A 27,233-nucleotide genomic window follows, 5' to 3' on the forward strand; every position below is an offset into this window, starting at 1 on the left:
AAGTTAACAACGACTTCTAGTACCTACTACTCGTACGTAGGTAGGTAGGTATTTCAAATATAGCTAGGTTTATATTTGAAAAAGTGCAGAAAGTAGGAAATTCACAACGAGTGCATGGTGATAAATAAAAACAAGACTAAAGGGAGTGTTTTAAAACGACACGAGTTGCGAATTACCTATTCGCACGTATATCGTACAACGGGGATATATTGTCGACATATGCATGGAAAGTGGTTATTCCCGCACTAGTACGGGAAAGTAGCACCATATGTATATACTGTAAAAATAGTTTCGAATATAGAATGTTTGAAAATGATTATCCACCAGTTCCACGATCGTAACATAGAAAAACACAATGCACACGTGTGAAGCCCGTTACAGCTACGTCACGTGCGCTGCAGTCTGCAGTGCGAGCCGCACCGCAATGGAAACAATGACAAACACTCAAGCAACTATATATCTTTCTACATTGTCTTAAGAGCTTTGGCGTAAGTCTTAATTCACATCATATCAAAATAAACGCACAATCATGCTAACGCGGACGTGAATATGAAAATAAAGCTCGCGTCGAGAACTGCGCGGAATTGACTAAATACTATAAATAATGTTCGTATTATAAATTCCTTTGTTTATGTGGCAATTGAAATTGTAAGCGAACCAGCATCTTTTAAGTGGTGAATATGAAATTATTTAGGAACCTAAACTATTTACAAGCAGAGATTGCCAGAAAGCTAAATGCGTGACTATAAGTAATAAAATAAAAGGCTGGTTTATTTGTATAAGCACTATTATTTACCAACAATAATGCTTATACAAATAAACCATACTTTATTTTAAAATTTATAATAAAATATAATTATTTACGTTACTACGACATATGTATATTTAAAATACGCCGAACTAAACTTCAAAAAGTTAAAGCCTAGGTAAATGTAAGTACTAAACAAAAACAGCAATCTAATGTAATAAAAAATACTTACATTTCATTCAGGTTTAACAAACGAACCATTTAACAATCTTGTTACTCTCACTTTTTAACAGCTGTAATCATTGAATCGATATACACATTTGTTTTGATTTGGCTCGCAACCTGACACGTCCAAAATGTAAATTATTTTAAAATAAAGTGCCTCTTTACTTTATTCCCTTTGTCATTATATATTGTGGCATTGCTTGTGGTATGGATATTGGAAACGAGTTAAAACTACCCTAAAGGGTAAAGGGTTCTTTGATGGAAGGTAAGTTGTTTGTTTTAGGTTATGTTTAGTGCGCGGGTAAGCCACGCGCGGCGCTGTCGGCGGCCGGCGGTGGTCGACTGAGCGAGGGCGGGCGGGTTCTTGCTCCATTCGTACTCACTTACGCTTTTACAATAAAATCATCCGTCTCATTTCCCCTTCACAAGTCAAGTCATACAACAGACGGGACAGGAGTAACATTTACACTGCAGTTTGTACTCGATTCACATTTTGGCCATTATTAGTATGATTTGGTGGCTCGGCGAGTTTGGGTTATATTAAATGTTTAATTTCGTTGACGGCGTTGACGATGATTTTTTCTTTACAGGCCGCGTAGCCAACATGCCAATCGATCGAAACGCAACTGTCACTGTCGCACTGATATGGAAGAGTAATAGAGACACAAAGCGTTTCGTTATCGTAGCGATAGCGATTGTTACCTTGGCTAGGCCGGCAGCCATTCTTTTAAAATTATGGCTTCAGTCCAGTGGGACTATTTCGCCAGTATCAAGGTCTTAGGAGCTTTAAATCCGATAGCTGGACTTTACAAGAAGCAGGTGGACTACAGGCCGTTGACTCCAAAATGGTGGTTAAACGCGCTTCAAGATTAAATTACTCCATTTACTGCACACTACCACATTAGTTTACTGTATAATAATCTATCGATATTACACTTTAAACAATATTAATGAGCTATAAATAAAGGAATTAATCACGAGGCTAACTACCAAGATGGCGCTCGAACCGGAAGTCCAAAACAGGTTATAAACTTGATCAGGACATTATGATCTGTCAGTGTCAAATTGACGTTTACTTGAAGAAATAAATATTCAAGAGCTTAAAGTTACCTACCTGGTAACATTACGTGTGTCAATAGGGTACTTGACAGTATTTAAAATAAATTATTTTACACCATGCATGAAATAATGCACCAAAAGATTAATAGAGAAATGTAGACAGCAGTTATTTTAAGACACAATTTCTATTTTAAAACCTGTGTAAAACTATAAAGAGTAGGAATTTGATTGTGACGTCACATGCTAGTGTTTCATATATTATAAATTTCATAGTAGAAAAATCGTTTTGACAGTTCGAAATGGTCCCGCCGAAAGATCAGCGCTGACCTTCGGGTCAGCATTATGCTGAGGCGAGGCCATTTCGTGGTAAACTTCTACTCCTACGTATTTTATAAATTCCTATAGCTTTAGTTATACTTTTGTATGTAATTTTAGTTTTAAGTTTATCGCGAATAAAACATTTGATTCTGAAATAGGAAACTCATTTCGACTAGTATTCAAATACCCTATAGTAGATTGTTAACCAAGGGATAAAAGGCACCCATTTCCATCGAGGTAGTTTCTCTGCTTTTCCCGAAGGTTAACTGGTAGAGAATGCCTTATGGCATTAAGTTCGCCTTTTGTACACTAAGTTTTTCTTTTGTGCAATAAAATAAAAATAAAATAAACTAGAAGAACTTCATACTTTGCCAATACTTATGCTACTGCAACGTTTAAAACCATATATCAACCGGTCAATTCGAACAACGTGATAATTACTAGATACGAGAACAATACGAGATCTAATAGATACGTTATAGTTTAGTTCTCAACTAGTTATCTTTTGCAGTTCGATTCCAGAAACCAATTGTCATTTCACGCTTCAATTATTGTGACGTTTTGGGATATCCATTAAATATCCATTTGATGTCTAAGTAATATCTTAAGCAAATCTTAAAGAGATCGTTCAAGAGGACATTCGGAATCGCGGAAATGTCAAATTTGACATGACTTTCTTAAATATCTCGTTATCGTTTCTGTTTCATATCTAGTGGATATCTAGTTGATATTTAGATTATTGTTCGAATTGGCCCGCAAGGCATCTTGTTTATATACTGTTGCTACAGTAGAAAGTGCTTATAATTTAGTAGATATAAGCGATTTTCAAAATTAACCCGCTTTCGAAGTTACCCCAAAACACCTTAACTAAATTTTTCGTACCAACTTTTTATTGCGCATTTATGGGCATTTTCATTTCACTTAAAAGTGTATCATTTACTTTTTTCGAAAATCCTTCAACTTTTGGTTTATTTCTACTCAGAATCACGAGGACTATCGATTTAAAAAGAAAGAAAAATATGTCCTCAAAAAAATGTCAGTTTTGTAACGCATTTTCACATACATTTTGTATGGACCGTTACAAAACTCACACCCAAGATTTGTATGATAAACTTGGGACACTTTTTTTCTTTGTTTCATTCAATAGCACTTGTGATTCTGAGTCTAAATAACCCAAAAGTTGATGGTTTTTCGAAAAAAGTAGGTAAATGGTACCATTTTTTCTCAAAACCAGTTATCTAGAAAGGAAGTTGGTTCGATAAAGTATTGATTGTTAGTAGTTAGTGTGTTAGTTCATACGTCGTGTGATTTTTGTTGCATAATTAGAAAATGATTGTAGTTTAATTTTGCCACTTCACTGATTTTACTCGACTATAAAATCTCCAGTTATCGAAGTAGAACGCTCCTGTATCGACGCTTTTACGAGAACATGCCTTATAGAACTTTAGATTTTTTAAATAAAATCACATTTATTTTCCAAATTAGTGCCGTTGTCTGCCATATAAAAGACTTGGGAGAAACAAAAATAGATTTATTAAAAGCTGCATTATTAATAGCTGGTGGCAAACCTGCGGGTTTGGAATCATACCCTTGGAATGTTCAGTTCTTGAACAGCGGAGCCATGTGTGCGGCAAGCATTTTAACTAAGAAAACAGTGTTAACAGCAGGACACTGTTTCGACTTTAACAAAAACATTGGAGATATGACGATACTGGCAGGTAGTATACCTGCTTGTAATATCACGTAGAAAGAGATAGCTAAGTCACAGTTCCTAAATTTTAAGTATAATTTTTTAGCATCGCGTTACATCTTTGATCACCATAGGCAACAACAGAATGTCTGGGATTTTAGGATCCATCCGGATTATAATACTTCAGCGATATTCTCCGATGACATAGCCATCATTTTCATAGAAGACATGTTCGTGTTTGATCGCCACGTGCAGCCCGCGAATCTCGTCAATACTGATCGGTGGATGAGAGAAACTGGGACTACGTTCATAGCGACTGGATGGGGACAAACTTTGGTATTTGCTTATGTTTACATCAAACAACTAAGTTTCGAAACTGAATTAACCTTTCGCATACCTACTGATCATAAAATGCATGTGATTAACTTAGCCTAGTTGTTTTTGTGCTTAATCTGTATTGAGCAAAATGGTTAGTTATGTAGGGTTTTTATAACGCTAAATTCATTCATTTTATCCCACATGTTTACGTAATGTAGTCTTGCGTAGTGTAGACTTCCGTTATCAAAAAAGGCCCCAAAATCAGTAAGGAATCAAACTTTCGTTTGTCTTAACAGTTTTTCAAATTTCCCGTTTTTTATGAAAGAAATAAAATAAGTAGCTCCGTGTACAAACTCGATTTGTATTTAACAAAACTACAAGTATATTTTTATTCTGTTCAGGAAGATGGTGAACTATCTTTTAGAGGTCTTATGGAAGCAAAATTACGTTTTATTACACGTAAAGAATGCTTGAAAGAATACGAAGGAGTGATATTCAGCCATGACATGTTCTGCCTTTACGGGAATGGGACTAGTGATACATGTAAAGGAGACTCAGGAGGGGCCATCTTGTGGAATAAGTGAGGTCTACTTTACAGCAATTATTTATTTTATTATTCATTTCTCAGTATCCAAGACATGTCCGTGATCAGTCCTTTAAAAAACAAAAACATGAAATATACTTTTAATCATCAACCAACATTCAAATTTCGATTCAACATCAAAACTCTTTGAATCCTAGGATGACTGTCATCGGTTTTTGTCAATTACCTGAAAAATAACTAAGTATTACTTTGTTATTTTTTTGAACGTCAATGGAGCTTGGAGCGTCAATCGGTATTGCATTTTTCTTCTGATAATAACATAATATTAAGTATTTGATGCTCATTAGTACAAGCATGGCAAGGTCAAACGTCGGCTGGCTATATCGGCCGTTAATAATGTAGATGTACCCTCTTTATCGACCGACCATAAAATTACCATGCTTTCCTCAGTTTTCATATTACGTCAAGAAAATGCCGTGTCAAGAAGAATGTGTTACATCATGATTTAGCGACGACATCGACACTTCTTGTTTAACAAGAATGGTGAAGTTAGTGGTAATGAAAACAAATTTTTGCCGCCTGAAAAGAAGCGATACTTTTGTCAAAATGTGCGATATTGACGTTTTGTCAGGTTTTACAATTAAAAAAAGTAGAAGTATACTTAAATGTTGACTTTTGATAAATCACGATATTCACGGCTATGTGAAAAAAGTAGAATAATGATCGCTTATGGTTCCAGTATGATTGTGGGCATCGTGTCGCACGGCAAAGGCTGCTTGAAGTATCCCGGCGTTTATTCCAACGTCTACTACTACACGGGCTGGATAACGAACACTACAGAAGAACTATTCCAAAAATATTGTCGATTTCAGGCATTTGGTTAGGTCCTACTTAAAAATAATAAGAATAAGTTTTTTTTACATATACACAGTTTTATTTCTCCAGTGATAAGTACCTAGTGGAATTTTACTTTAGTTTTGTAATTTTTTATGTCTTTCAAAGGTGACGAAAGTGCCGATCGAATAAATAGGATAAAAGCAATATATAATATGTAAGTGGCTTCTATTTTTATTCAATCGGAAGGTAGGTCAGGTATAAGAAATAATTTTAGGAAAACTAAAAAAAAACTAAAATAGTAGTAACGTAAAGTACAGCATAAAAATTAAAAACTAAAACTAATTGTAACAAAAAAAAACATCTAAAGACATGAACATGAACGATGACGACATGAACCTAGCCACCATCATACAATCGAAGTTATTACGCTTTCATCTTAATAGAGCAAGTAAAAGTTTTGTATGTAAAGCTCGCTCTATTTTTAATTATAATTTTGACGCATACGTCAGTTAGTTACAGCCAGCCAAGCCAAGCTCAATTGTTTTAATTTGAACGTGCATTCACAATTTTGATTACGTACCAGGTCATAAATTCATTATACCTACAATAAAAAAGTTAATTAGCTGCCGCTGCACCGCTACCGCTACAGTTTTCATTTAATAATGCAGTATCCGTGAACAATCTTAAAACATGTTATACCAATTGCCATACACGTGTTTCGGATTTTTATTCTTAGTTCTGTTTACACAAACATTATGTCATAGACATAGACACACACATGTACACACATTGACAATTGAGGGTAAAATTGTGGGAGGCAAGGCGGTCCCTATAGAGAAGTTCCCTCATATGGCTCAGTTGCTGAACGGAGGTTCGCTGTGTGCTGGCACCATCCTATCGAGCTGGGCAATCATGACTGCGGCGCATTGTTTCGATTTTAACCAGGACATAGACGATATGGAAATTCACGTGGGTATGACCTGAAAATTCTAAATTATTGAGCCTTTTCGAACTCAAATACAGGGCGTCCCAAGACTGCGACATGAAGGGAAAGTACAGTCAACAACATAGAGATGTATCCACTTTTTCACTTTATTACAGTGCAGGTGAAAAAGTGGATACATCTCTTTGTAGTTGTCTGTACCTTAAATATCGTAGATTTCTTTCTTTTAAGGTACTATGTTACTTAAGAGGATTTTTTATGTCTATTCTTTCGATTGGCATCATAAAAATACGGGTGTTTTTTTTTCACATTTAAGTCGGTTCGGTTCTCAGACGAAGCAAGTAATTTTTAGAAGATCTTTGAATGCAGTATTACTAACTTTAAAAAAATAACAGTCTTCCATCAGCAAAATATCCTATCTACGATATTTAAGGTACTTTCCCTTCATGTCGCATAGTCTTGGGACGCCATGTATATCAAGTTCTGTTTAAATAAAACACTTAAGTTATTAAAAATAAGTAAATTAAAGTACATTCACCCCAGATGTGTCTAGAATTGAAATACATGCCAATTCTGAACGAATAAAATAGTTTTATCAACTCTACCGACTACTATATATCTGCATTATTTCAGGAGCCAGATATACATATGACTCGAATGCTGAAGTGTATAATATATGGTATTTGATCATACATGAAGACTATAATAAGGTCATGCCTTTTTCGTGCGACATCGCACTTATATTTGTGAAAGAACCTATCAAATTCTCCGTTAAGTCAAAAAAGGCAGTTCTTGCAAACTCAGACAAATGGATGGTGCAGGGCGCAACCCACTTTTCAGCTACGGGATGGGGCTGGGTAAAAGTAAGTACATTATCATAGATGAGTAGCAGACACAACAACGCGCCAAAAGTAAACGCCGCCTTACAATAAATTTACAAATTATTACATATTTCTACTGTTTGCTCTCTTTTTGTAAAGTTTGTAATTATGTATTTTGAATACTTAACTTACTGATAGTGTCCGGTTTGCATAAGGTATATTCCTCGTCTTATTTAGAGATTTGTTCCAATAAAATTACTGATTGTATTTTACATTAAACATTCGCATCCTATTCCTATACCTACATAAGGTAAAAGGGAAACGTCATCGACATGCTAATGCTTAATAGGTGACACTTTGTTGTCACCCCTATTGCTAATGACGTAAGTTTAAGGCTTAGAACGCACTGCGGTTTTTTTCTTGCGGTTTCAGTCTAATTTCTTGCGGTTTCAGTCGTTTAAGTGCGTGCGCTTATAAAGCATGCCGTACGTTACACTTTTTACGGTTCTGAAACCGCAAAAAAATAATCGCAGTTCGTTCAAAGCCTAAAGATGATGTCGCCAGGTTACAGGTTACAAGTTAATAGCTATAGTGAACCATATTAACACCCGAATAAGGTTGATTTTTGCTTTAGCAATTTGTGAGTTTTGGTTGGCACCTAACGATATGCTCTGGGACAGTTACGAGCATACGGACGTCGACATTATTGTTTTTCCTCAAATGCATAGGCATTATCTATATAGATGTTTATTTTGCAGTACAATGGTCCGCTCTCCAGCCACGGCTTGATGACGACCAGCCTGCATTACGTGCCATTAGACAAATGCAGCCAATTACACAACCTTACTATGTCCGAGGACATGTTCTGCTTGTATGGAAGCGGAAAGTATGACACATGCAAAGGGGACTCTGGCGGCGGCGTGGAATGGAATGGGTAAAGTTTTTTTATATCTTAATTATACATTTAGGTTTTTCTTTATAGGTATAGATATCAACTAAATGTGCCTTTCCAAGTATTACTCGAAAAAATGACAAATGATGATGGCTATTTTATATGGCCCATTTATGTAGCCCATTATAGCTACTTTGTAGCTAGTTGTTTGATAAAGTTAAATCTTGAAAGACGAGAGACCATTAATATAATAACGTCATGTCATATTGCTGCATTCTCTATTTGAATATCTCGAGTTGAATTGGGCCCCAAAAGTCACTTGGTATATATTTTGGAATGATCCATTCAGTCATTTTCAATTTAGAGCAGTTCAAAGTCAACTATGGATTGTGAAATTTTTGAACGTTTTCTAATAATTTGTTAGACGAAGTAGTGAAAATGTTACAGTATGTTATATATTTGTGATCTACTCACAAAGCCCTTTCATTTGATACCCCACGTGGTATGATTTAAAAAAAAAGTAAAAAACTTTGTACTGCCGACTTTTTGACGTCACAGCAACTACCCCCACCACTTTCGCGCTTGTCATCTCATATTTTTGTGTTCAGGACATCACACTGAATGCACTGATACCAAAAATGTCCATTTTAACTATAAAACTCCCGTGAGATTCAAACATATTAGATTATTTTAAACCGGGTCACTCACGTATTATTAAGTCGAATAGCTCGACATGTTTCGGTCCAATTTACGAGGACCGTCTTCACGGAGACACGACACGTCTTCACTGGTCGAGGGCTACACGAACATACCAACACGAGGGCTCGACCAGTGAAGACGTGTCGTGTCTCCGTGAAGACGGTCCTCGTAAATTGGACCGAAACATGTCGAGCTATTCGACTTAATAATACGTGAGTGACCCGGATTAAAATAATCTAAAAATGTCCATGTCTGCGACGACATGAGCGAAAAGTAACCTAAAGTCTGTTCCGCCTAGCCACTATTTATCACGTATCAGCTAGCACTGCTAGCAGGAATACAGTGTGGAAATTAAGTCACAATTGTAATTTCACATTAATCCATTGATAGGCGCCATTCTTCAGAAAGTGAATATTTTAAGGTTAAATCCGTGTAATAATCAACTGTTATGACACGACAATGCAGCCGGGCTAGCACATGATTGGCGCGAGAGTATATCGCCGCGACATAGACTACCCGTCCCCCTTTAATTCATACAGTTAGTAAAAGACGGGTAGTCTTATCTCGCGGCGATATACTGTCGCGTCAATCATGTGCTCGGCCTACAGATGACAAATCTAGTAAGCCATAGTTTAAACAAGATCGGGGCTGGTAGAGTTGCGATATCGTTATCAATGAATAAGAAGAACCTTTTAACTATATATTATGTATATTATGGGTACATACGTTTTTTTTAGGATGGTAGTAGGAATTGTATCGCACGGTGATGGCTGCGCTCAAAAAAACAAGCCCAGCGTGTATGCCAACGTTTGGCACCTCAGAAGCTGGGTAAAGAAGAAACTGTTTGAATTTCAAAATGAGTTTTGCAACAGATCGATTACCGATGGGATTAGAGTCGGGACGGAAAACACAACTATTCGAAGGTGTAACATAAAATAAACTTAAAATAAATAATTCTCTAAAAACCTAGTTTAAAAAAAAACCGACCAACATCTTTATATGCCTACATATATAGGATTCGCGATGGTACGGAAGAAGCAAAAAAACTTTTTACAAAAAAAAGAAAACCGACTTCAAAAAGGATAAAGTAAAATATCCTTTTTTAAGTATATGCGTTACCAACTGAGGAGTGTCTTTTCATAAGGGTTTATTTTTTTATGAAAAACCATACAAAAATAAGCCTTGTCTTTTTACAAGGCTTATTTTTGTATCTGATATCTTTGAAGTCGGTGCCAAGCCAAATTTTGAAGCATACCATGATTTTGGTGCGATTCGATAATGATGCGGCTGTATATGTATGTACATACGTTGGAATGCCTTACACGACGGCTATGAACATACCTACTTTCTGGAGGTACCTAAGAACACACGGTCGAACCTACTTGGGGCAGTCCATACCATGTTTGCCGGTAGGTACATTACTATAAGTCCAATGCGTTTATTTGTCGTCGTATTTTTTAAAGAGCAATATTTACTCATTTTCGAACGAGTGTTGGATTGGGACTGAGTTATTTTCCGTCCCTTATTCAGAGGACTTAATTTCAAAATTTAAACAGTTCAGGACCATCTATATTATTCTACAGGGCTTAAAACTTTTTACCTTCATGCCAAATTTGCCTGCCCTGCAACTCTACGACCAGTGTTCCGTGACTGACCTTCAGATTTGCATTGACAAACTTAACCTGGACCATTTACATATTCAGCAGTGGTCCAAAAAGTTTGGCCTTTTTGTAAATCCTTCAAAGTGCCAGGCGATTGTTATCGGTAGTTCCAGACAGCTTGCAAGAATAGACTTGGCCGCAGTAACACCAGTAAGTTTTGACGGCACTCCAATAAGGTTCAGTCAAAGTATTAAAGATGGGTGTTCTTTTAGACAGCACTGAGTTGGAGAGCGCAGGTTACTGAAATTAGTCGAATGGTCCCCCGTCACTCTCTTAATAAAGAGATGATGGCCAACAGAAGGAAAAAAAATGAGTTTAGGTAAATTTCGCCATATTTTTTTATATTTTTTGTATGTATTTGTACATAAAATGTACACGCTATATATTTGTAAAACCGTTACTGAAAAATAATTTTAACTTTTTGACATCTATCAATAAGGATATTTGGACTAGGTCTTGTATTTTCGTGAAAAGCATTATTTCATTCTAACTCTCAGGTTTTCATGTTTCTTCTGCGAATACGGAAATCGTGTTTGATCGTTTTGTACCATGCGATTAAAGTTTATGAACTTTGGGAGTAATTACGCTTTTAATTTAATTACCTTAATTCTCCGTCTGAAAAAGGTAATGAAACGACATAAAACACTATATATAATAAACTACTATATATAATGTGGGTAGGTGCAGAAAAAGCATAAACATCACCTCTGTGTATTTAATTTATTTTTAATAATTTAAAGCCTCTATTTGGTTAAAAATCTATTGGTTTTTAATGACTAAGTAATATATCTCACCTACCAGCAGTTCTTCATTATTTCCATTCAATAAAAGTAAAGCAAAACTCAGTCACTTCTTTCAAAAACACATAACCTCAAACTGTAACAATGGAGTCTATTAAACAATCAATGTCAGAGATGGCTGAAGACTTTAAGAAACAGATGGCAGCCTTCCAGAGCGAAATTGATAAGGCAGCTCCTTCTAGTCCCACCGTGGCTTCAGTGTCAGCCGACTTCAGCGCTTTCAGAAGGTTCATTCTGGGTTCGCTAGATGCTTTGCAGAAGCAAGTAAATTTCCTTGGACAGCAACTGGATCAGCAAGAGATGCGTTCACGGCGGAAAATGTTGCTGTTGCATGGCGTGCCTGAGTCTGAGGGTGATTCTCCGGCAAGTGCTGTGGAGCTTCTGAATAGGCATCTCGAGAGCAAGCTATCGGTGGATGATGTGAGGCGCTGTCATCGAGTTGGTAGGCCACACAATAACAGATCGAGATGCATCCTAATGAAATTCACCGATGTTTCTGTGCGGAATTCTGTCTGGTTCGGTAAGAAGTGCCTCAAGGGGACCGGTGTCACAGTGTCCGAGTTCCTCACGGCGCCGCGTCATGCTGTCTTTATGGCTGCCCGTGAGCGCCTAGGAATACGGAGTTGTTGGACCCGCGACGGCAACGTGTTCGTCCTTGATGCCGCGGGTAAGCGATGCTGCGTTACCACTGTGGCGGATGTGGAGCAGTTCCCGGCGGCGACATCGGACCGCGCCGAGGTGGCTCCTACTGCTGCCATCGGAGCAGTCCAACCACCCGCAGCGAGGGCCAAGAGGAATCCAAGATCGCGCGTTTAGCCTGTACTTGTTAAAGACTCATAACCGCTCTCTAACTCTTGTCTCGGCAGGATTATATCTCGCCATCAATTGTTTTTCCACCCACTTAGTAATTATTGTTTTATTTACGTATTTTTGATTTTTAATGTGGGTCATTCGTGAATTTTACACATATTTTATATTATGAATTTGTGGTCTGACGTGTGCGGAGCGACTTGACATTGACAGCTGTCTAACTTTTTTTTTTTTTTTCTTGTTGCCGTTCTGGTGACGCGTTCTGTTTCACGTTGTGTAAAATTACTATCTGCTAATCTATGTTTCCACTGTTTTAATGCTACTTGAGCTGTAATCTGTCCTACTTTTAATGTTTTCCTTTTAATATTGTATTTCTTTTTTTATTATAAGTGTATGAACTGCTGGTGGATAGCGAGTTTGGCGTAACCTCATTGGTTTGTGCCAGCTATAATTAAAATTATTTAGCTTATATATTATAAATATACATACATATTATATTTTTATCTTTATTATAATTTATATTTTATTTTATAGTTTATGACATCGGTAAGCGAAAGCGATTTATCTTCGGACCACTTTACATCTTTCTCAACGGATAATGACGATAGTAGTTTTTATAGTCTCCCACCCCCTCTCCGTGACGTTCTTAATACCCAATTAGCAGATGTCCCTAAGAATCTGAACATCATACATATTAATGCGCAAAGCATTCCCGCTCATTATAACGACTTTTTAACCACCTTTGATCTCTCCGGAATTCATGCTATCCTTGTCTCAGAATCTTGGTTTAAACCTTGTTTGCCTTCGACCTCTTATTCTTTGCCAGGGTTTCATATAATTCGAAACGATCGCATTGGTAAAGGTGGAGGTGGCGTGGCCATCTACCTTCGGTCTCATATTGCGTACTCTATCATCACTGCCTCAACCCCTTGCCTAAACGCCGCTGAATTCCTTTTCATCGAATTAAATATCTCTCACGCTAAAATTCTTCTTGGAGTTTTTTACTCACCCTCTCTACATATTGACTATTTCTCTTCCTTTGAAAAGGTACTCGAAGATCTCATTCCGTCTTATAATCATCATATAATCATGGGAGATTTTAACACTTGTCTTTTAAAAAATGATTTCCGTTCAAGGTCATTGAAATCTCTCGTGGAAGCTTGTAACCTTGCTATTTTACCGTCCGATGCCACACACCACTTTCCAAACTGTACTTCTTCACTTCTCGACCTCACTTTTGTATCGTCTCCTTCGCTTGTTGCAAAGTACAGTCAACACTCTGCTTTAGCCTTTTCCTATCACGACCTACTTTTCCTTTCTTACAAAATTCGTCCCCCTAAACCCAAACCAAAAATTGTTCTCCAGCGCAATTTTAGTCGGCTTGATTCCGTCAAGCTTCGTGAAGATGCCTGTAAAATTGATTGGAGCGTGATCGCTGATGCTGGCTCTGTAGATGACAAAGTGGCGATCTTTAATTCCCTCCTCATTCAACTTTACGATGTCCATGCTCCAATTCGACCTATCAAAATTAAACATCTGCCAGCTCCCTGGCTGTCCGATGACATTAGGGCTCTAATCGCGAAGAAGAATTTAGCTAAGTGCAAGTTTAAACTGAAACCCACGGACAAGAACAAAGCTAAATACCACGCTTTACGTAATCGCTGCAGCACGGTGTGCCGTGACGCACAGCGGCACCATATTCATGAGTCAGTGGAAAAGGGTGAGCCAGCTAAAATTTGGAAATTTCTCAAGTCCTATGGAGTTGGTAAATCAAGCAGTACTTCAATCCCTAATGATTTAGATATCAACCTCCTAAATTTGCACTTTTCTTCTCCTGCTCTTTTCAGCGGTCCAGTTAAGGCTGAAACTCTTACTCGTCTTTCTTCTTCTCCAACTCCAAGCTTTTCCCCCTTTTCTTTTACGCCAGTCACTAACAGCGATGTCGAGAAGAATATCCGGTACATTTCTTCGAATGCCGTTGGTGTCGACTGTGTGGGCCGTCACATGATCATTCCGCTTCTCGACCTTCTTGTCCCTATCATAACTAGCATCTTTAACTCTTCCATCTCTTCTTCTTCTTTTCCTAAAATTTGGAAAGATGCTGATGTAATTCCGATTCCTAAAAAATCAAATCCGTCTTCCTTCCCTGACTTTAGGCCTATTTCTATCTTACCATTTCTTTCCAAAGTCTTAGAGCGTCTAGTGCACTATCAACTTACTTCGTTTTTAAATAGAAACTCTCTCCTTAATCCATTTCAGTCTGGTTTCCGATCTGGTTGCAGCACGGTCACCGCTCTAGTTAAAATTACAGACGACATCCGTTTAGGAATGGATAACGGAAAGCTAACAATACTGACATTGCTCGATTTCACTAACGCATTTAATACTGTAGACTTCGATATACTGTTAGGGGTGCTAGGTACTCTCAATATATCTCCTGATGCGATTAGGTGGTTTCGCAGTTACTTGGAAGGTCGTCGGCAACGTATTAAAATAGACGACGTTCGTTCATCGTGGTGCAACACGCTAGCTGGCGTCCCGCAGGGTGGCGTGTTGTCTCCCCTTCTCTTTTCCATCTTCATCAATTCTATTTCTCTTAATCTCCTTTCTTCTTATCATTTGTATGCCGACGACCTCCAAATTTACTCTCAGTGCCCAATTGCGGATCTACCTTCTCTGATTCTTACCACCAACTCTGATTTAGAGCGCATTTTGCACTGGAGTTCTTGCTATGGAATTAGAGTTAATCCTACGAAGACCCAAGCTATTATTATTGGTAGCCCCAAGAACATAGCTAAGGTGAATTTTGAGAGTCTGCCTCCTATTTTATTCGATGGGGTCCAGATCCCGTACTCGGCCCAAGTAAAGAATCTGGGCGTGATTATGGATCGTACTCTTTCCTGGGGTCCGCAACTTAATGAAGTCGGTCGTAAAATTTTTGCCGCTGTGGGATCTCTTAGGCGTCTCCGCAACTTTTTACCACTTTCCACTAAAACCGCGCTGGCCCAATCCCTTCTTCTTCCCATTTTAGACTATGCCGACATCTCTTATCTCGATCTTACCGAAGAGCAATTGAACAAGATTGAACGGCTTCAAAATGTGTGCATTCGCTTCATTTTCGGGCTACGAAAATTTGATCATGTCTCCAGCTTCCGGTCACAGCTCAGGTGGTTACCGATTCGTTTCCGACGTAATACACATATCCTGTCTCTACTCTATCGCACTTTATTTATTCCAAATACTCCTGAATACCTTAAAAAACGGTTTAGTTTTCTTTTGTCTGTTAGGTGTGCTCAGAATCGCCTTCTTGCTGCCCCTCGGTCATCTAGTAAGTTCTACAACAAATCCTTCACTTTCCAGTCTGTAAGATTGTGGAATGCTTTGCCCATTGATATAAGACGTGCTCAATCCCTACCCATTTTTAAAAAACTTCTAAAAGAACACTATTTAAAATCTCTTTCTTAGTCTTGGTCCTTTCACTTACACATATATATTTTTCTTTTTGTTCACGCTACCTGGTCGTTATTCTTCTCTTGCTTGAATTCTCATTATGTATTTATGTATTTTGTGTAGGTTTATGTAGTGTATTATTGTTGCTTAAATAATATATGTAGTTTATGTAGTTTATTTTTCATTGTTTGTTATTTATACTTAGGTATTTGATTTGTAAACTTTACACCTTTGTTATTTTGCACTGCCCATTAACTTATTTCTAGCCACTGAATCGCTATCTGAAGGTTGTCTGGAAGAGATCGCTTTTTAGCGATAAGTCCGCCTGTTGTTACCTACTCACTTATGTCCTGTCATTGTTTGTAACATGTATTTTTCTTTGTAGTGCACAATAAAGTATTTTATTATTATTATTATTATTATTATTATTAACACGTTTCTCGTCCTACCAATTTGTGCATTTGTTTATGTTTATACGATTACCGTTTTACATAAGATATACATACCTACTAGTATGGATAGAAGAAATACGTATTATAACTTTGAGGGTAAAATAGTTGGAGGCCATTCAGTTCCCATAGAGAAGTTTCCGTTCGCCGTGCAGGTGTTTAACTATGGGGCCCTCTGTGGGGGCACTGTCCTGTCCAGCTGGGCCATCTTGACCGCTGCTCACTGCTTCATCAACAATAAAAACGTAAAGGATATACAAGTGCGTTTCGGTGAGAATTATATAAGAATTATTTCTAGATGTTTTGAACCAATAGTCTACTGATATATCTCAATTAAAATTTATATCTTATCGTAAAACCTAAACAGAAGTAAAGTCAAACTAGAATATGCATAATATTTCTTTAAATACTAAAAACAATGGTTACAGGTGCTAAGTATATATATGACATGAGGGCTGTTTCGTATAAAATATGGTATATTGTCGAGCATGAAGATTACGATAAGGAAGCTCCTTTTGCTTGTGATATCGCATTGATATTTACAAGACGTCCGATCAGATTCAATAAGAAAACACAAAGGGCTATGATCGTGCAATCAAACAAGTGGATGAATGAAAGGGAAAGGAATTTTAAGGCAACGGGTTGGGGATTCACGTCGGTAAGTTATAGGTATTTATTGCCTTAGATTCAGTTTAGCTATTGAATTTTTTCCGTGCTTAAATTTTTTATGAAGAAAATAATACGTAGTAATTATATACCTACTATTACATACTTTTACACTTTACCGTGGTCGTCCATGGCAACGACACGTTTTGCACAATCCTTTACTTTCTGTTAAATAAAACTACCAGGAGGCAAAAAGAGTTGCGTGATATCATATAAAACCAAAATTTAGTTTATATAATTCAGTAAAACAAACATATATATAGCTATACATTTATTTTGACTGTTGTAAATGATTGTACACTCACTCAGTAATAAAGGCATTTTTTTTTGTATATACGGGATTCTGCAGTACGGTGGTTCGATGTCCAATTCGGGGTTGATGGAGACCCAACTACGCTATGTGTCATTAAATAAGTGTAGACGGAAGCACCACGGCTCTCGGTTGACGGAGGATATGTTTTGCTTAGACGGCGACGGCAAACGGGACACTTGTCAGGGCGACTCTGGAGGAGCCATTTTATGGAATGGGTAAGAAAATGAACTCTAATATGGCATTTCTTTAAGAAAATTATATGTTAGATAGTATATTGATAAATTGCACATAGGTTGCTTAAACAATGTGTAAGTGCTGGGAAAAGGGGAGTGAAAAAGTTATATATACCTACAATTTTTTAAACACAATTTTGCGTTTTAAGGTCACAAATTGTATGGAAAGATCTCTTGCCGTACCCAAGTTGTTTAAAAAATACTATAAAATATTTCGGCAATGCCTACATGCATTATTGATGAACTTTATATCATGATTTTTAAGAAAAAGTTAAAAAATGTAATGTATTAATTTTCTTTGCAACATCCCGGTAACACTTTGTAACCGTTAAAAATCAACATAATACATAAATCAAGGAAAGTATATTTATTCTTATTTTAGGCAGGTGGTGGGGCTGGTTTCGCATGGCGACGGTTGCGCCCAAAAGAACAAGCCAGGCGTTTACACAAATGTTTATTACTTCTTGCCTTGGATGAAGAAGAAAATAAAGGAAGCTCATAGAAAGTACTGTTTATATAAAATTAGAAGATATTAAAAACATAGGTAAATAAAGCGTAATATTTAATACATACATACGTCTTTGGATTATTCATGTACTGATTTATAATGATTCAGTATGTATAATTATATACCTACTACTGCCGGGAAGCAAAATTGTCTCGGTTGCCTGGATTGAGAGGTACCTACCCGAAACTTTCAAATTTCAAAATTAAAGTAGGATGGTATGTAAGTAATTTCGAAAATACATACGAGTTTAAAACACAACCCTTGGTGGTTGTTTAAGGTGCAGTGAGTTCAGGTTCTTCTCCGAAAGTAGCTCGCTGAGTACTGAGCGGTCAGCCGAGCGGTGCGTGCCCCGGATCGCGGATATTATTATTAGGTATTGAATTATTTTATTACAATCCAACACGTAGTTTTTAAATGAGAACAAAACTTCGTTTGTATGAGAAGGTAAAATTCGGCCGAGCTTGCCGGGGACTAAAGATTTTTTTAGATGCAATATTCAGGTTTTATAGCTTTGGTGAAAAAATAGTAACAAACTTTTAATGGCGCGTTTTAGACCTATGTTCGTGCTTTTAGGGTTCCGTACCCAAAGGGTAAAAACAGGACCCTATTACTAAGACTCCGCTGTCTGTCTGTCTGTCCGTCTGTCACCACGTCATGAACTGTGATAGCTAGACAGTTGAAATTTTCACAGATCATGTATTTCTGTTGCCGCTATAACAACAAATACTAAAAACAGAATAAAATAAATATTGAAGTGGGGCTTCCATACAACAAACGTGATTTTTTTTGCCGTTTTTTGCGTAATGGTACGGAGCGGTGCGGAATGGTCGTGCGCGAGCCCGACTCGCCATTGGCTGGTTTTTTATAAGCTACATAAGTAGTGGTGGTAGTAATATCTAAAAAGTTGCCTAATTTAGTGTCAAGAAGACATCTGCTTTCAACGTATGTAGCTAAGCATCAACGCCAGGTCTTATGTAAGCGGCTAGGGGGCACGGTTTGAGCTCGGTACAAAGCAGCGATTCATCATTTAACCGTCTCCACTGATAAGAAAGTTTATGACTATACGTCATTTAAATGAGGAATGATTTGTAAAAAATAATATATTTTTCCTTGATGAATCAAATACTTTATACTTTGAAAATTATGAAGATCTTTAGAAGACGGTTAGGTAAAAATTAATTCAAAGGGTGCATTGTGTCTTTCAAAACAATGGACCCGCTTATGGCCATGACGTTGGTACTCTATAAACAAATGTCGTATTTGAGTCATAAACATTTTATACACGGTGTTTTTTTTAAACTCCTCCGTTAACTTCGGGGTATGGCTAAGTACATTTAAGGAAACTGAATGGAATAAATTTTTTTAGCCTATGAGAGTGTCCCACCGCTGGGCAAAGGCCTCCCCTATTTCCCGCCATTTGGTCCTTGCGTCTGGACTTTTCAGATTCAGTTTGGGGCCATATTTGGGCGCCGTATAGGTGAGAATAGGCAGGGTACACATGTAGACAAGTTTGCGCTTTAGGGAGAGTGCAAGGTTGCCGTTCATTAGCGTCTTCAAGGACCAGAAGCGTAGAAACGTAGAGATTAAATTTTTAAAAATATCATGAACATTATATTGATTTATCTCACAATATTAGCAAAGTACCCAAATTCGCATTCATATATGACTTAGACTCAGTCAACATCATCTTAATTTTTCCCAAGATTGAAAACGGATAAATATGTATCAAAAAATAGTTCTCAAGCTAATAAAATATATATTTGAGAAACAGTGATTGGTATCTAACTTTTCATGATCTTGTAGTGATAACATTTTACATGATAAGGTGTCAGGCCGCGATGCTGTTGGTAGCCAGTGCGCTATCGCGACTCTTAGCGCTAGCAAGTACCCATGACCTGACATTGGTGAAGTGCGAAAAACTATTACTTATTCCGTGGTAGTGTCTGAAGCCACGTAAACGTCGTATACGCTGTCTCTGAAATAAGTTTAACTATCGACTGACATAAATTTATTATTACATAAATTCTCATTCTCGGATTTTGATCAAAGTGCAATCGTTTGCTGGGCTTTACGGAATTAGTACAAAATATATACTTAGTAAATTTACTTTCCCTTTTCTTTTGTTTGAATCTAGTCCTGTCCTGGGTCCAATTCTCTTCACAAGTGTTTTTGCCGCAATTAGGTATCACCCGACGCGCGGATTAGTGTTGGAGAAACGCAATCCCTTAGGTAGGCTGTGGTAGGGCGGACGAACTTAGCCCTTGGCTTTTCTCGGCGATTTTTATCCAGAGGTTTAACTGGTGTAAAATTCAAGTGAATCAAGTGATGAGATAAAACATATACCTAATTTTTGGTAGGTATAATTATTACAGGTACATTTACAGATGAAAACAGAACCTACAACTAAAATGCTGCATGCGTCGGAGATTAGGGAGCCAAAGATAGACTTTACGATGAACTATTTAAATATGTAATAAATGTAATAATGTATATAATTTCCGGTCAATTCATCAAGTTATAACTATTGTTACCGTTTGTCCCTGTTGCATTTATTAAGTGACTGATTTTAGATATAACTGGCTAGAACGGAAAAAAATATATTGGTTAGTGTGGTGGTTAGTAAACTGTAGTAAGATGTCTCACGAGGAAATGGAAAGTGCCAACGGAAAGGGTGCGCACGCGTCGACGTGGTCGCGGGAGAGCTCGGAGAGCCCGCCGCCGCCGCCCGACGGCGGCTGGGGCTGGATCGTGGTCTTCGCCTCCTTCATGATACATATAGTCAGTGAGTATTTGAGATCAGGTGTTTATCTAATACTACATAAGTAACATTAATTGTGTCCTGTTGATATGTTTTTTCTTAACCTGCCCTGTAAACGTGCGCCTTACAGGACGAATAAAAGTTATATTAGGTACACTAAACTAACATAGCTAAAGTTGTAATAGACACACTATTAAGATGATCAAGTAAGGAAATACTAGGAAAAAGTCACTTTCTTTATATGAGTTGAAATATGTTTAAATGGTTAGGTAGGTACCTACCTACCCATTGTTATTTACTAAAATTTTATTAGGTAGGATACTTAAATTAAATTTATTAAATTACTTTTATTTTGCGTGGAGAAGAATTTAGGTGATAGCACAGGTACGATTCGGAACGAGGACCACATCCCCTAAATTACTTATGAAAAATTAAAATGTGAACATGTTCCAGTTGACGGGCTGACTTATTCGTTCGGCGTTTTATATTATGAGTTCCTGGGCTACTTCCAAGAGGGCGAAAGCAAGACTGCGTGGATCGTCTCAATACTGTGTGCGATCACACTCAGTTCTGGTAAGTATCAACAAATTTATTATGACCACATTATGTTACACAATATTCATAACATGTTGAGTATAGGAGTCTTAGTGTATTCAGAGTTCTATTGCAGGCCCGTTAACGAGTTCGCTCGTGAACCGTTGGGGCTGCCAATTGGTGACGGTGCTCGGAGGCCTGTTGGCCGCGGCCTGCATCATCGCGTCGGCTTTCGCAGACAACGTGCTGACGCTCATCTTCACCATCGGCGTGGGCACCGGCTTCGGCTGCGGCCTCATCTACCTGCCCGCCATCGTCAGCGTCACCGTCTGGTTCGAGCGGTATAGGAGTCTTGCTACAGGTTAAATTGCTTATAAATATAGCTATAATGTTTAATCTATAAATTGTATATGTATAGATGTCAATAACAATGAAAAAATTAACTATGATCAACTGTGGTCAACGTGGGATAATGTTTATTTAAATGTATTTTACCTGCTAATTTTGGCATATCAGACTCGACTAGATACATTTGCTACTTGAGATGATTTGCTTTACATTTAAAAAATACAGTATCTACTCTACTGTATTTTTCGTTTTCTTCTATTTCTTTTTTGTTTCTTCTATTTCAGGCATTGCAGTGTGTGGTTCAGGACTTGGAACGTTTATTTTTCCTCATTTAACAAAGGGTCTAATCTCCAGCTACGGTTGGCGAGGTGCCTTGGTAATTATAGGTGCCCTTATATTAAACTGCATTCCATTAGGCTTTCTGTTCCGACCAGTACCCGAAATGCTAAAAACACCGGTCAGCGAACCGATGCTTACAAAACAAAAGAAAACGGTACTGAATAAGTCTCAAAGTACTGAGCACATGGCTCGAGCAAACGGACGTACAGAAGACGGCGATGTGGCTAGACTAACTCTGTCGCAGCCAGCCCTGAATAAATCTCACGAGCCTAAGCCACAGACGTGGTCTAGACGTGGCAGCGGCATCATGCACAGACCTGATGTATTATATCAAGGAAGTATGACGAGCCTCACGAAATACCGGGCTTCATCTCCAGTGAGAATTCAGACTATAACCAAAGACGAAGAGCCTAAGTCGCCTTTATCGGAAATGCTCGATGTATCTCTGTTGGTGGACCCCATATTTGTATTATTCTCTGTATCAAACATTTTGACTAATATAGGATTTTATATACCTTATGTTTATACTGTGACCATGAGCATTGAGTTGGGCATCGAAAATCCGGAACGTTTAATTTCTATAATGGGGGCGGCTACTTTAGTGGGGAGGATAGTTCTCGGCTTTATCAGCGACAAACCTTGGGTGAATCGGTTGATGGTGTACAACGTGTGCCTCACCATAGCTGGCTTCAGTAAGTGGTTAACATAATTATTTTTGTGCCTTGTTTAGTAAATATGTATTACATAACGATCATAAAATTTGTCATAAATTTCATCGCAAACGGGATTTTTCTATACCTATCTCGTTCGTTAAACACAACATAGGTCTCTATCGTTTCCCATAAACTTTTAAGTCATAATGTATTGTTTGTCCGCATTTTCGTTGGTCATAATTTCTCAGAAACGCGTAACTTATCATGATTGCCATAATTAAACCTAAACTAACCTAAGCTATATATAGGATCACCTTACAAAAATCCTGAAAAGTTAACGTTTTCAGAATTATGACTAATAATAATTTGACGATCATTACATTATGACTTTCAACAATAGGGTATTACACTGTATTTAAAATAAATTATTTAACACCATGCATGAAATAAAGCACCAGTTAATTATTAGAAAAACATAGACAGCTGCAGTTATTTTTAAAAATAATCTCTATTTAATCAATAGGTGAGTTGACCGTGACGTCATTCTGTAATGTTTCATATAAATTCCATATTATTTGCAAATCGTTTTGACAGTTCTAAAAAAGAAACTGATTTGACTAGTAGGAGCATACCCTATTATGTCAAACAAAGGGACCCCATCACCCCACACAACACATTACCAAATGTAGCTATAATAAATAATGTTTATGTTAAATAACAAATTAAAGCTCTCCTACTTATTTATACATCAAACTTTTAATTTCTACAAGCTTGTCAGTGCTTATGTTTCCTATCTTTGCCACTTATTTTTGGAACATTTATTTTTATTTTTATTTAAATTATTTGTTGTTTTTTTTTTGCTTTTATCTTTATTTATAATTAACATGTAACACTAACATAGCCTTTTAAGTTTGTACTACAACTAACATTTTTATGGACACTGTCTGAAATAAACAATTTTAATTTTTAATTTATTTTTTTCCTAATATGGTACTGTATTTGTAAATTATTTTGGTTTATAACGTCTAATAAGGGTCCCGGGACTTACACTTATAGTCTTTGACTACGCTATGTTCGCATTAACTTGGCAGTGACAATGTATATCTACATATCCCATACTAGGGAGCGCTATACTTCACATAGCATTTGGCATGAAAATTTTGTAGTCTGACTCAAACATTTTTCGATGTCTCTAAGGCCCACTTGCACCATCCCACTAACCCGGGGTTAAGCGGTTAAACCGTTAACGTAAAAAGTGTCAAACTGTACTGGTAACCATGGTAACTCCAGGTTTAACCGTTTAACCCCGGGATAGTGGAATGGTGCAAGTGGGCCTTAATAATTATATCGCCTCATTGCAGGTATGGCTACAGCTGCAGTGTGCGTTGAGTTCTGGGGTCTAGCTTTGTATGCGGCGATGTACGGCTTCACGTCCGGAGCATACGTGGGATTGACCTCGGTGGTACTGGTGGATCTTTTTGGGATGGAGAAACTGACTAATGCCTTTGGGCTCCTGCTGTTTTTCCAAGGCATCGCGTCACTATTTGGGGCGCCTCTTGCAGGTCAATTATGTTGTGGTTGTAGAAATATTTTTTTTTGGGGATGATGCATTACGCGGCGTTAGTACCTAAAAGTGATTCAATCAAAACACATAAAAATGTTAAACAGACATGTAATCGTTTACTTTATTCTGTCAACTAATGTTTTTAGCAGGGCTTGGAACCGGTATTTTTTAAAAACCCCGAAATAGCCCAATATTTTGAATTATTTTATGCTCATTACGTAGGACTGAATCATGTATTTAGGAAACAATTTTGCATTATTAAAACGTCCCATTAAAAATGAAATTATAAACAAAAGAACGAAAAAGAACGTAATAATACCGGTATTTTTGTATGGAGCAAATACCGGTTTCCGACCCCTGGTTTTTAGGGTTTCGTACCCAAAGGGTAAAAACAGGACCCTATTACTAAGAGTCCACTGTCCGTCTGTCTGTCTGTCACCAGGCACCGTGATAGCTAGACAGTTGAAATTTTACACATGATGTATTTCTTTTGCCGCTATAACAACAAATACTAAACATTAAATTTGTACGGAACCCTCGGTGGGCGAGTCCGACTCGCACTTGTCCGGTTTTTTTCTTTTATGGACAGGAAAATATATTCTAAGAGCTCTATATTAATTACTCAGAGCACCTGTGCAACGACGAAATGTGTATTAATTTATTTATTGTGTATTTCAGGATGGCTCGTTCAAGCAACAGGCTCATATATGCCCACATTCATCGGCGCCGGAGCCTTCGTGTCCGTTAGCGGGGTAATGCTGTTCGTGATCCCATTGTTGCAGCGACGCCGGCGCACGAAACCTGCGCGGGCGCGCTCGCGTACGGATCTACCTTTGGACCACATGTAGTGCCTTGCCAACGGAGTGCGCACACAATCCTTGAGGCGAATTGTGGTTTTGAAATTGCTACTGTTTTGATCTTGCCCTATCAGTCGCATCATAACACGACTTTGACACGTTTCCCAGCGCTCACTAATAAGCGCGAGCGATCGTAAAGGTATATGATAATTAGTTCAAAACCGTAATAAATTGTCAAATCAGAATCAGCCTCTTTGCCATCGTGCAGGGTATATTCTATTCTAGTGCTTGTACAATAAAGATAATGATACTTTTACAAAGATGAAAATAGCTAAGACATTGTAATTATGTAAATATTGCTTATCTTAGCAACGAATGCATGTGATAAAAGTTTTGATGACTGAAGCATTAAACTCATTCCAAAGATATAGTTTAGTATATGGTATATATTGTATTGTAGGTATGACGAAAGATAAATAATGTAAATATAGTATTTAACGAAAACGTGCAATAATAATTTATTTAATTTAACCTTACTTGCTCTTTGTTGCTGACTTGTTATGTTGTGATGTAAAAAAATAAAGGAAGTTCATAAAAAACACAGTATTATTATCACTAATTTATGTCATACTAGCTTTTGCCCGCGACTTCGTCTGCGTGGAATGATGATGATGATTGATAAAAACTACCCTATGTCCTTTCTCGAGACCCAAACTATATTCATACCATGTTTTGTCTAAATCGGTTCAGCGGTTTAGGCGTTAACAGACAGACAGACACACTTTCGCATTTATAATATTAGTATGGATATAATAAATAAAAGTTTAGAGAAACACCAGTCAGAGAAGAACTCCATCCTAACAATATGCCTACATTGCCTACTATAGTTTGAATCTTCTCAAATGATTTTTACGCCAAAGACCCTAATCAGTTAAACAAAAGCCATTTTTTCTTTTGTACGAGCACGTGGCCATTGTGCCTGAGCCAGGGCTCGGAACCGGTATTTTTTTAAAACCTCGAAATAGCCCAATATTTTTATTTTTTTTATGCTCATTACGTAGGACTGAATCATGTATTTAGGAAACAATTTTGCATTATTAAAACGTCCCATTAAAAATGAAATCATAAACAAAAGAACGAAAAATAACTTAATAATACCGGTATTTTTGTATGGCGCATATACCGGTTTCCGACCCCTGGCCTGAACGCGTGCTACGCGCTGAGACAAATGAGAAGATTCAAACTATACATAAACCGTAAAGACCTAGTTAGATTTTATCAAGCTCATTACGTGTCAATGTTGTTGAAACAGTTATTTGGTTTACAAGGAAGCAAAGTTGTTGTTTAACACCTAAGTAAGCGAAAGGTTCTACTTTTCGAACTACTGCAATTTTGGAACCACGAGCGTGGCGAATGGTTTGAAAAGTAGAATCTTGAGCCTTGCTAGGTTTTCTAGACACCAGAGCTCAACGAACTTTGCTACGAGTGACTCGAGTGAAAGACAACATTTTTCACCACACCAACGCGAAGAAAATACTAACTAAAACATTACAAATGAATTTATTTTCTATTAAAACAATAAAGTACAATACAATACAGTACAATACAGTACAATAAAGTGAGCTAAAAACATAATAACCTAAACTAAAAAACTTACAAATAAAGAATCTGACCTAGGTCTCGGTCGTGTGGTAGGGTGCCCAGAAGGCTGGCCGCATTTCCGCGCTGTATAGCTATGCTGATGCGCTGCGCGAAATAGTGACCAGCCCTCTGGTCGCCGGAAGCCTCAATAAGACGCGCGGATACCGCCTTGTGGAGTCAGCGCACACTTGGCCCCCACGGCCCCAGGGTTTCAACCCCAAACGCCGCAAACAAGTAGCTATACTGCCAAGGGCAGCATACTTGCGACGCTTAAGGTTTTCGGCTGAAGATGCAGCCGCACCAGCATCAACTTTGGTGCCCGGAATGTGGGACGGCGCCAAAGTGTCTACACAAGTAGCATTCCAGACAAGGGGCCGACCCATACTCCAAGGCACCAAAGTCATTCCGTCATTACAAATCAAATCGAAATCAATGCTACGAGTATTCTATTAAATACGCTTAATTAATTCAAAATCATCACTAAAAATTCAATTCCACCAACCAACGCGAGAAATCCAACAATTTAAAATTTGCATCAAATTGCTTTTACACTCTTGTGTAGATAAAATGCAACTTTCTCATCAGTTTTTAAAGAATGAAGACAGCCTTTACGAG

At 37.6% G+C, this 27,233-nt stretch overlaps 6 protein-coding genes across 6 annotated transcripts in view; 5 read left to right on the forward strand and 1 right to left on the reverse strand.

The window, feature by feature from the left end:
* LOC134740741 (monocarboxylate transporter 12-like) overlaps positions 1-1,384 on the reverse strand; it is a 46,383-nt gene extending 44,999 nt beyond the window's left edge. The window contains exon 1 of the mRNA XM_063673337.1: positions 981-1,384. The gene's annotated coding sequence lies outside the window, so the exon portion shown is untranslated. The remainder of the gene's footprint in view (positions 1-980) is intronic.
* Positions 1,385-3,644: 2,260 nt separating this feature from the next.
* On the forward strand, positions 3,645-5,815 carry LOC134741170 (chymotrypsin-1-like). Its single transcript, XM_063673943.1, has 4 exons — positions 3,645-4,068; positions 4,147-4,376; positions 4,760-4,938; positions 5,642-5,815. The coding sequence occupies exons 1-4, from the start codon at positions 3,780-3,782 to the stop codon at positions 5,784-5,786; spliced, it is 843 nt and encodes a 280-aa protein (XP_063530013.1). The 5' UTR covers positions 3,645-3,779; the 3' UTR covers positions 5,787-5,815.
* Positions 5,816-6,437: 622 nt separating this feature from the next.
* Positions 6,438-10,053, forward strand: LOC134741171 (trypsin alpha-3-like). The gene is made up of 4 exons (XM_063673944.1): positions 6,438-6,712; positions 7,316-7,545; positions 8,262-8,437; positions 9,832-10,053. Exons 1-4 carry the CDS (start codon positions 6,589-6,591, stop codon positions 10,031-10,033), a joined length of 732 nt encoding a protein of 243 aa, XP_063530014.1. The 5' UTR covers positions 6,438-6,588; the 3' UTR covers positions 10,034-10,053.
* A 1,469-nt stretch (positions 10,054-11,522) lies between these two features.
* LOC134740925 (uncharacterized) lies at positions 11,523-12,371 on the forward strand. Its single transcript, XM_063673581.1, has one exon. It carries the CDS (start codon positions 11,640-11,642, stop codon positions 12,369-12,371), a length of 732 nt encoding a protein of 243 aa, XP_063529651.1. The 5' UTR covers positions 11,523-11,639.
* A 3,934-nt stretch (positions 12,372-16,305) lies between these two features.
* On the forward strand, positions 16,306-18,025 carry LOC134740734 (trypsin delta-like). The gene is made up of 4 exons (XM_063673327.1): positions 16,306-16,534; positions 16,693-16,922; positions 17,280-17,458; positions 17,859-18,025. The coding sequence occupies exons 1-4, from the start codon at positions 16,330-16,332 to the stop codon at positions 18,010-18,012; spliced, it is 768 nt and encodes a 255-aa protein (XP_063529397.1). The 5' UTR covers positions 16,306-16,329; the 3' UTR covers positions 18,013-18,025.
* A 2,584-nt stretch (positions 18,026-20,609) lies between these two features.
* Positions 20,610-25,118, forward strand: LOC134741172 (monocarboxylate transporter 13-like). Its single transcript, XM_063673945.1, has 6 exons — positions 20,610-20,766; positions 21,196-21,315; positions 21,413-21,637; positions 21,909-22,655; positions 23,978-24,178; positions 24,859-25,118. Exons 1-6 carry the CDS (start codon positions 20,619-20,621, stop codon positions 25,026-25,028), a joined length of 1,611 nt encoding a protein of 536 aa, XP_063530015.1. The 5' UTR covers positions 20,610-20,618; the 3' UTR covers positions 25,029-25,118.
* Positions 25,119-27,233: the final 2,115 nt, after the last annotated feature.

Source organism: Cydia strobilella, chromosome 4, assembly GCF_947568885.1.
Source record: "Cydia strobilella chromosome 4, ilCydStro3.1, whole genome shotgun sequence".
NCBI lineage: Eukaryota > Metazoa > Arthropoda > Insecta > Lepidoptera > Tortricidae > Cydia > Cydia strobilella.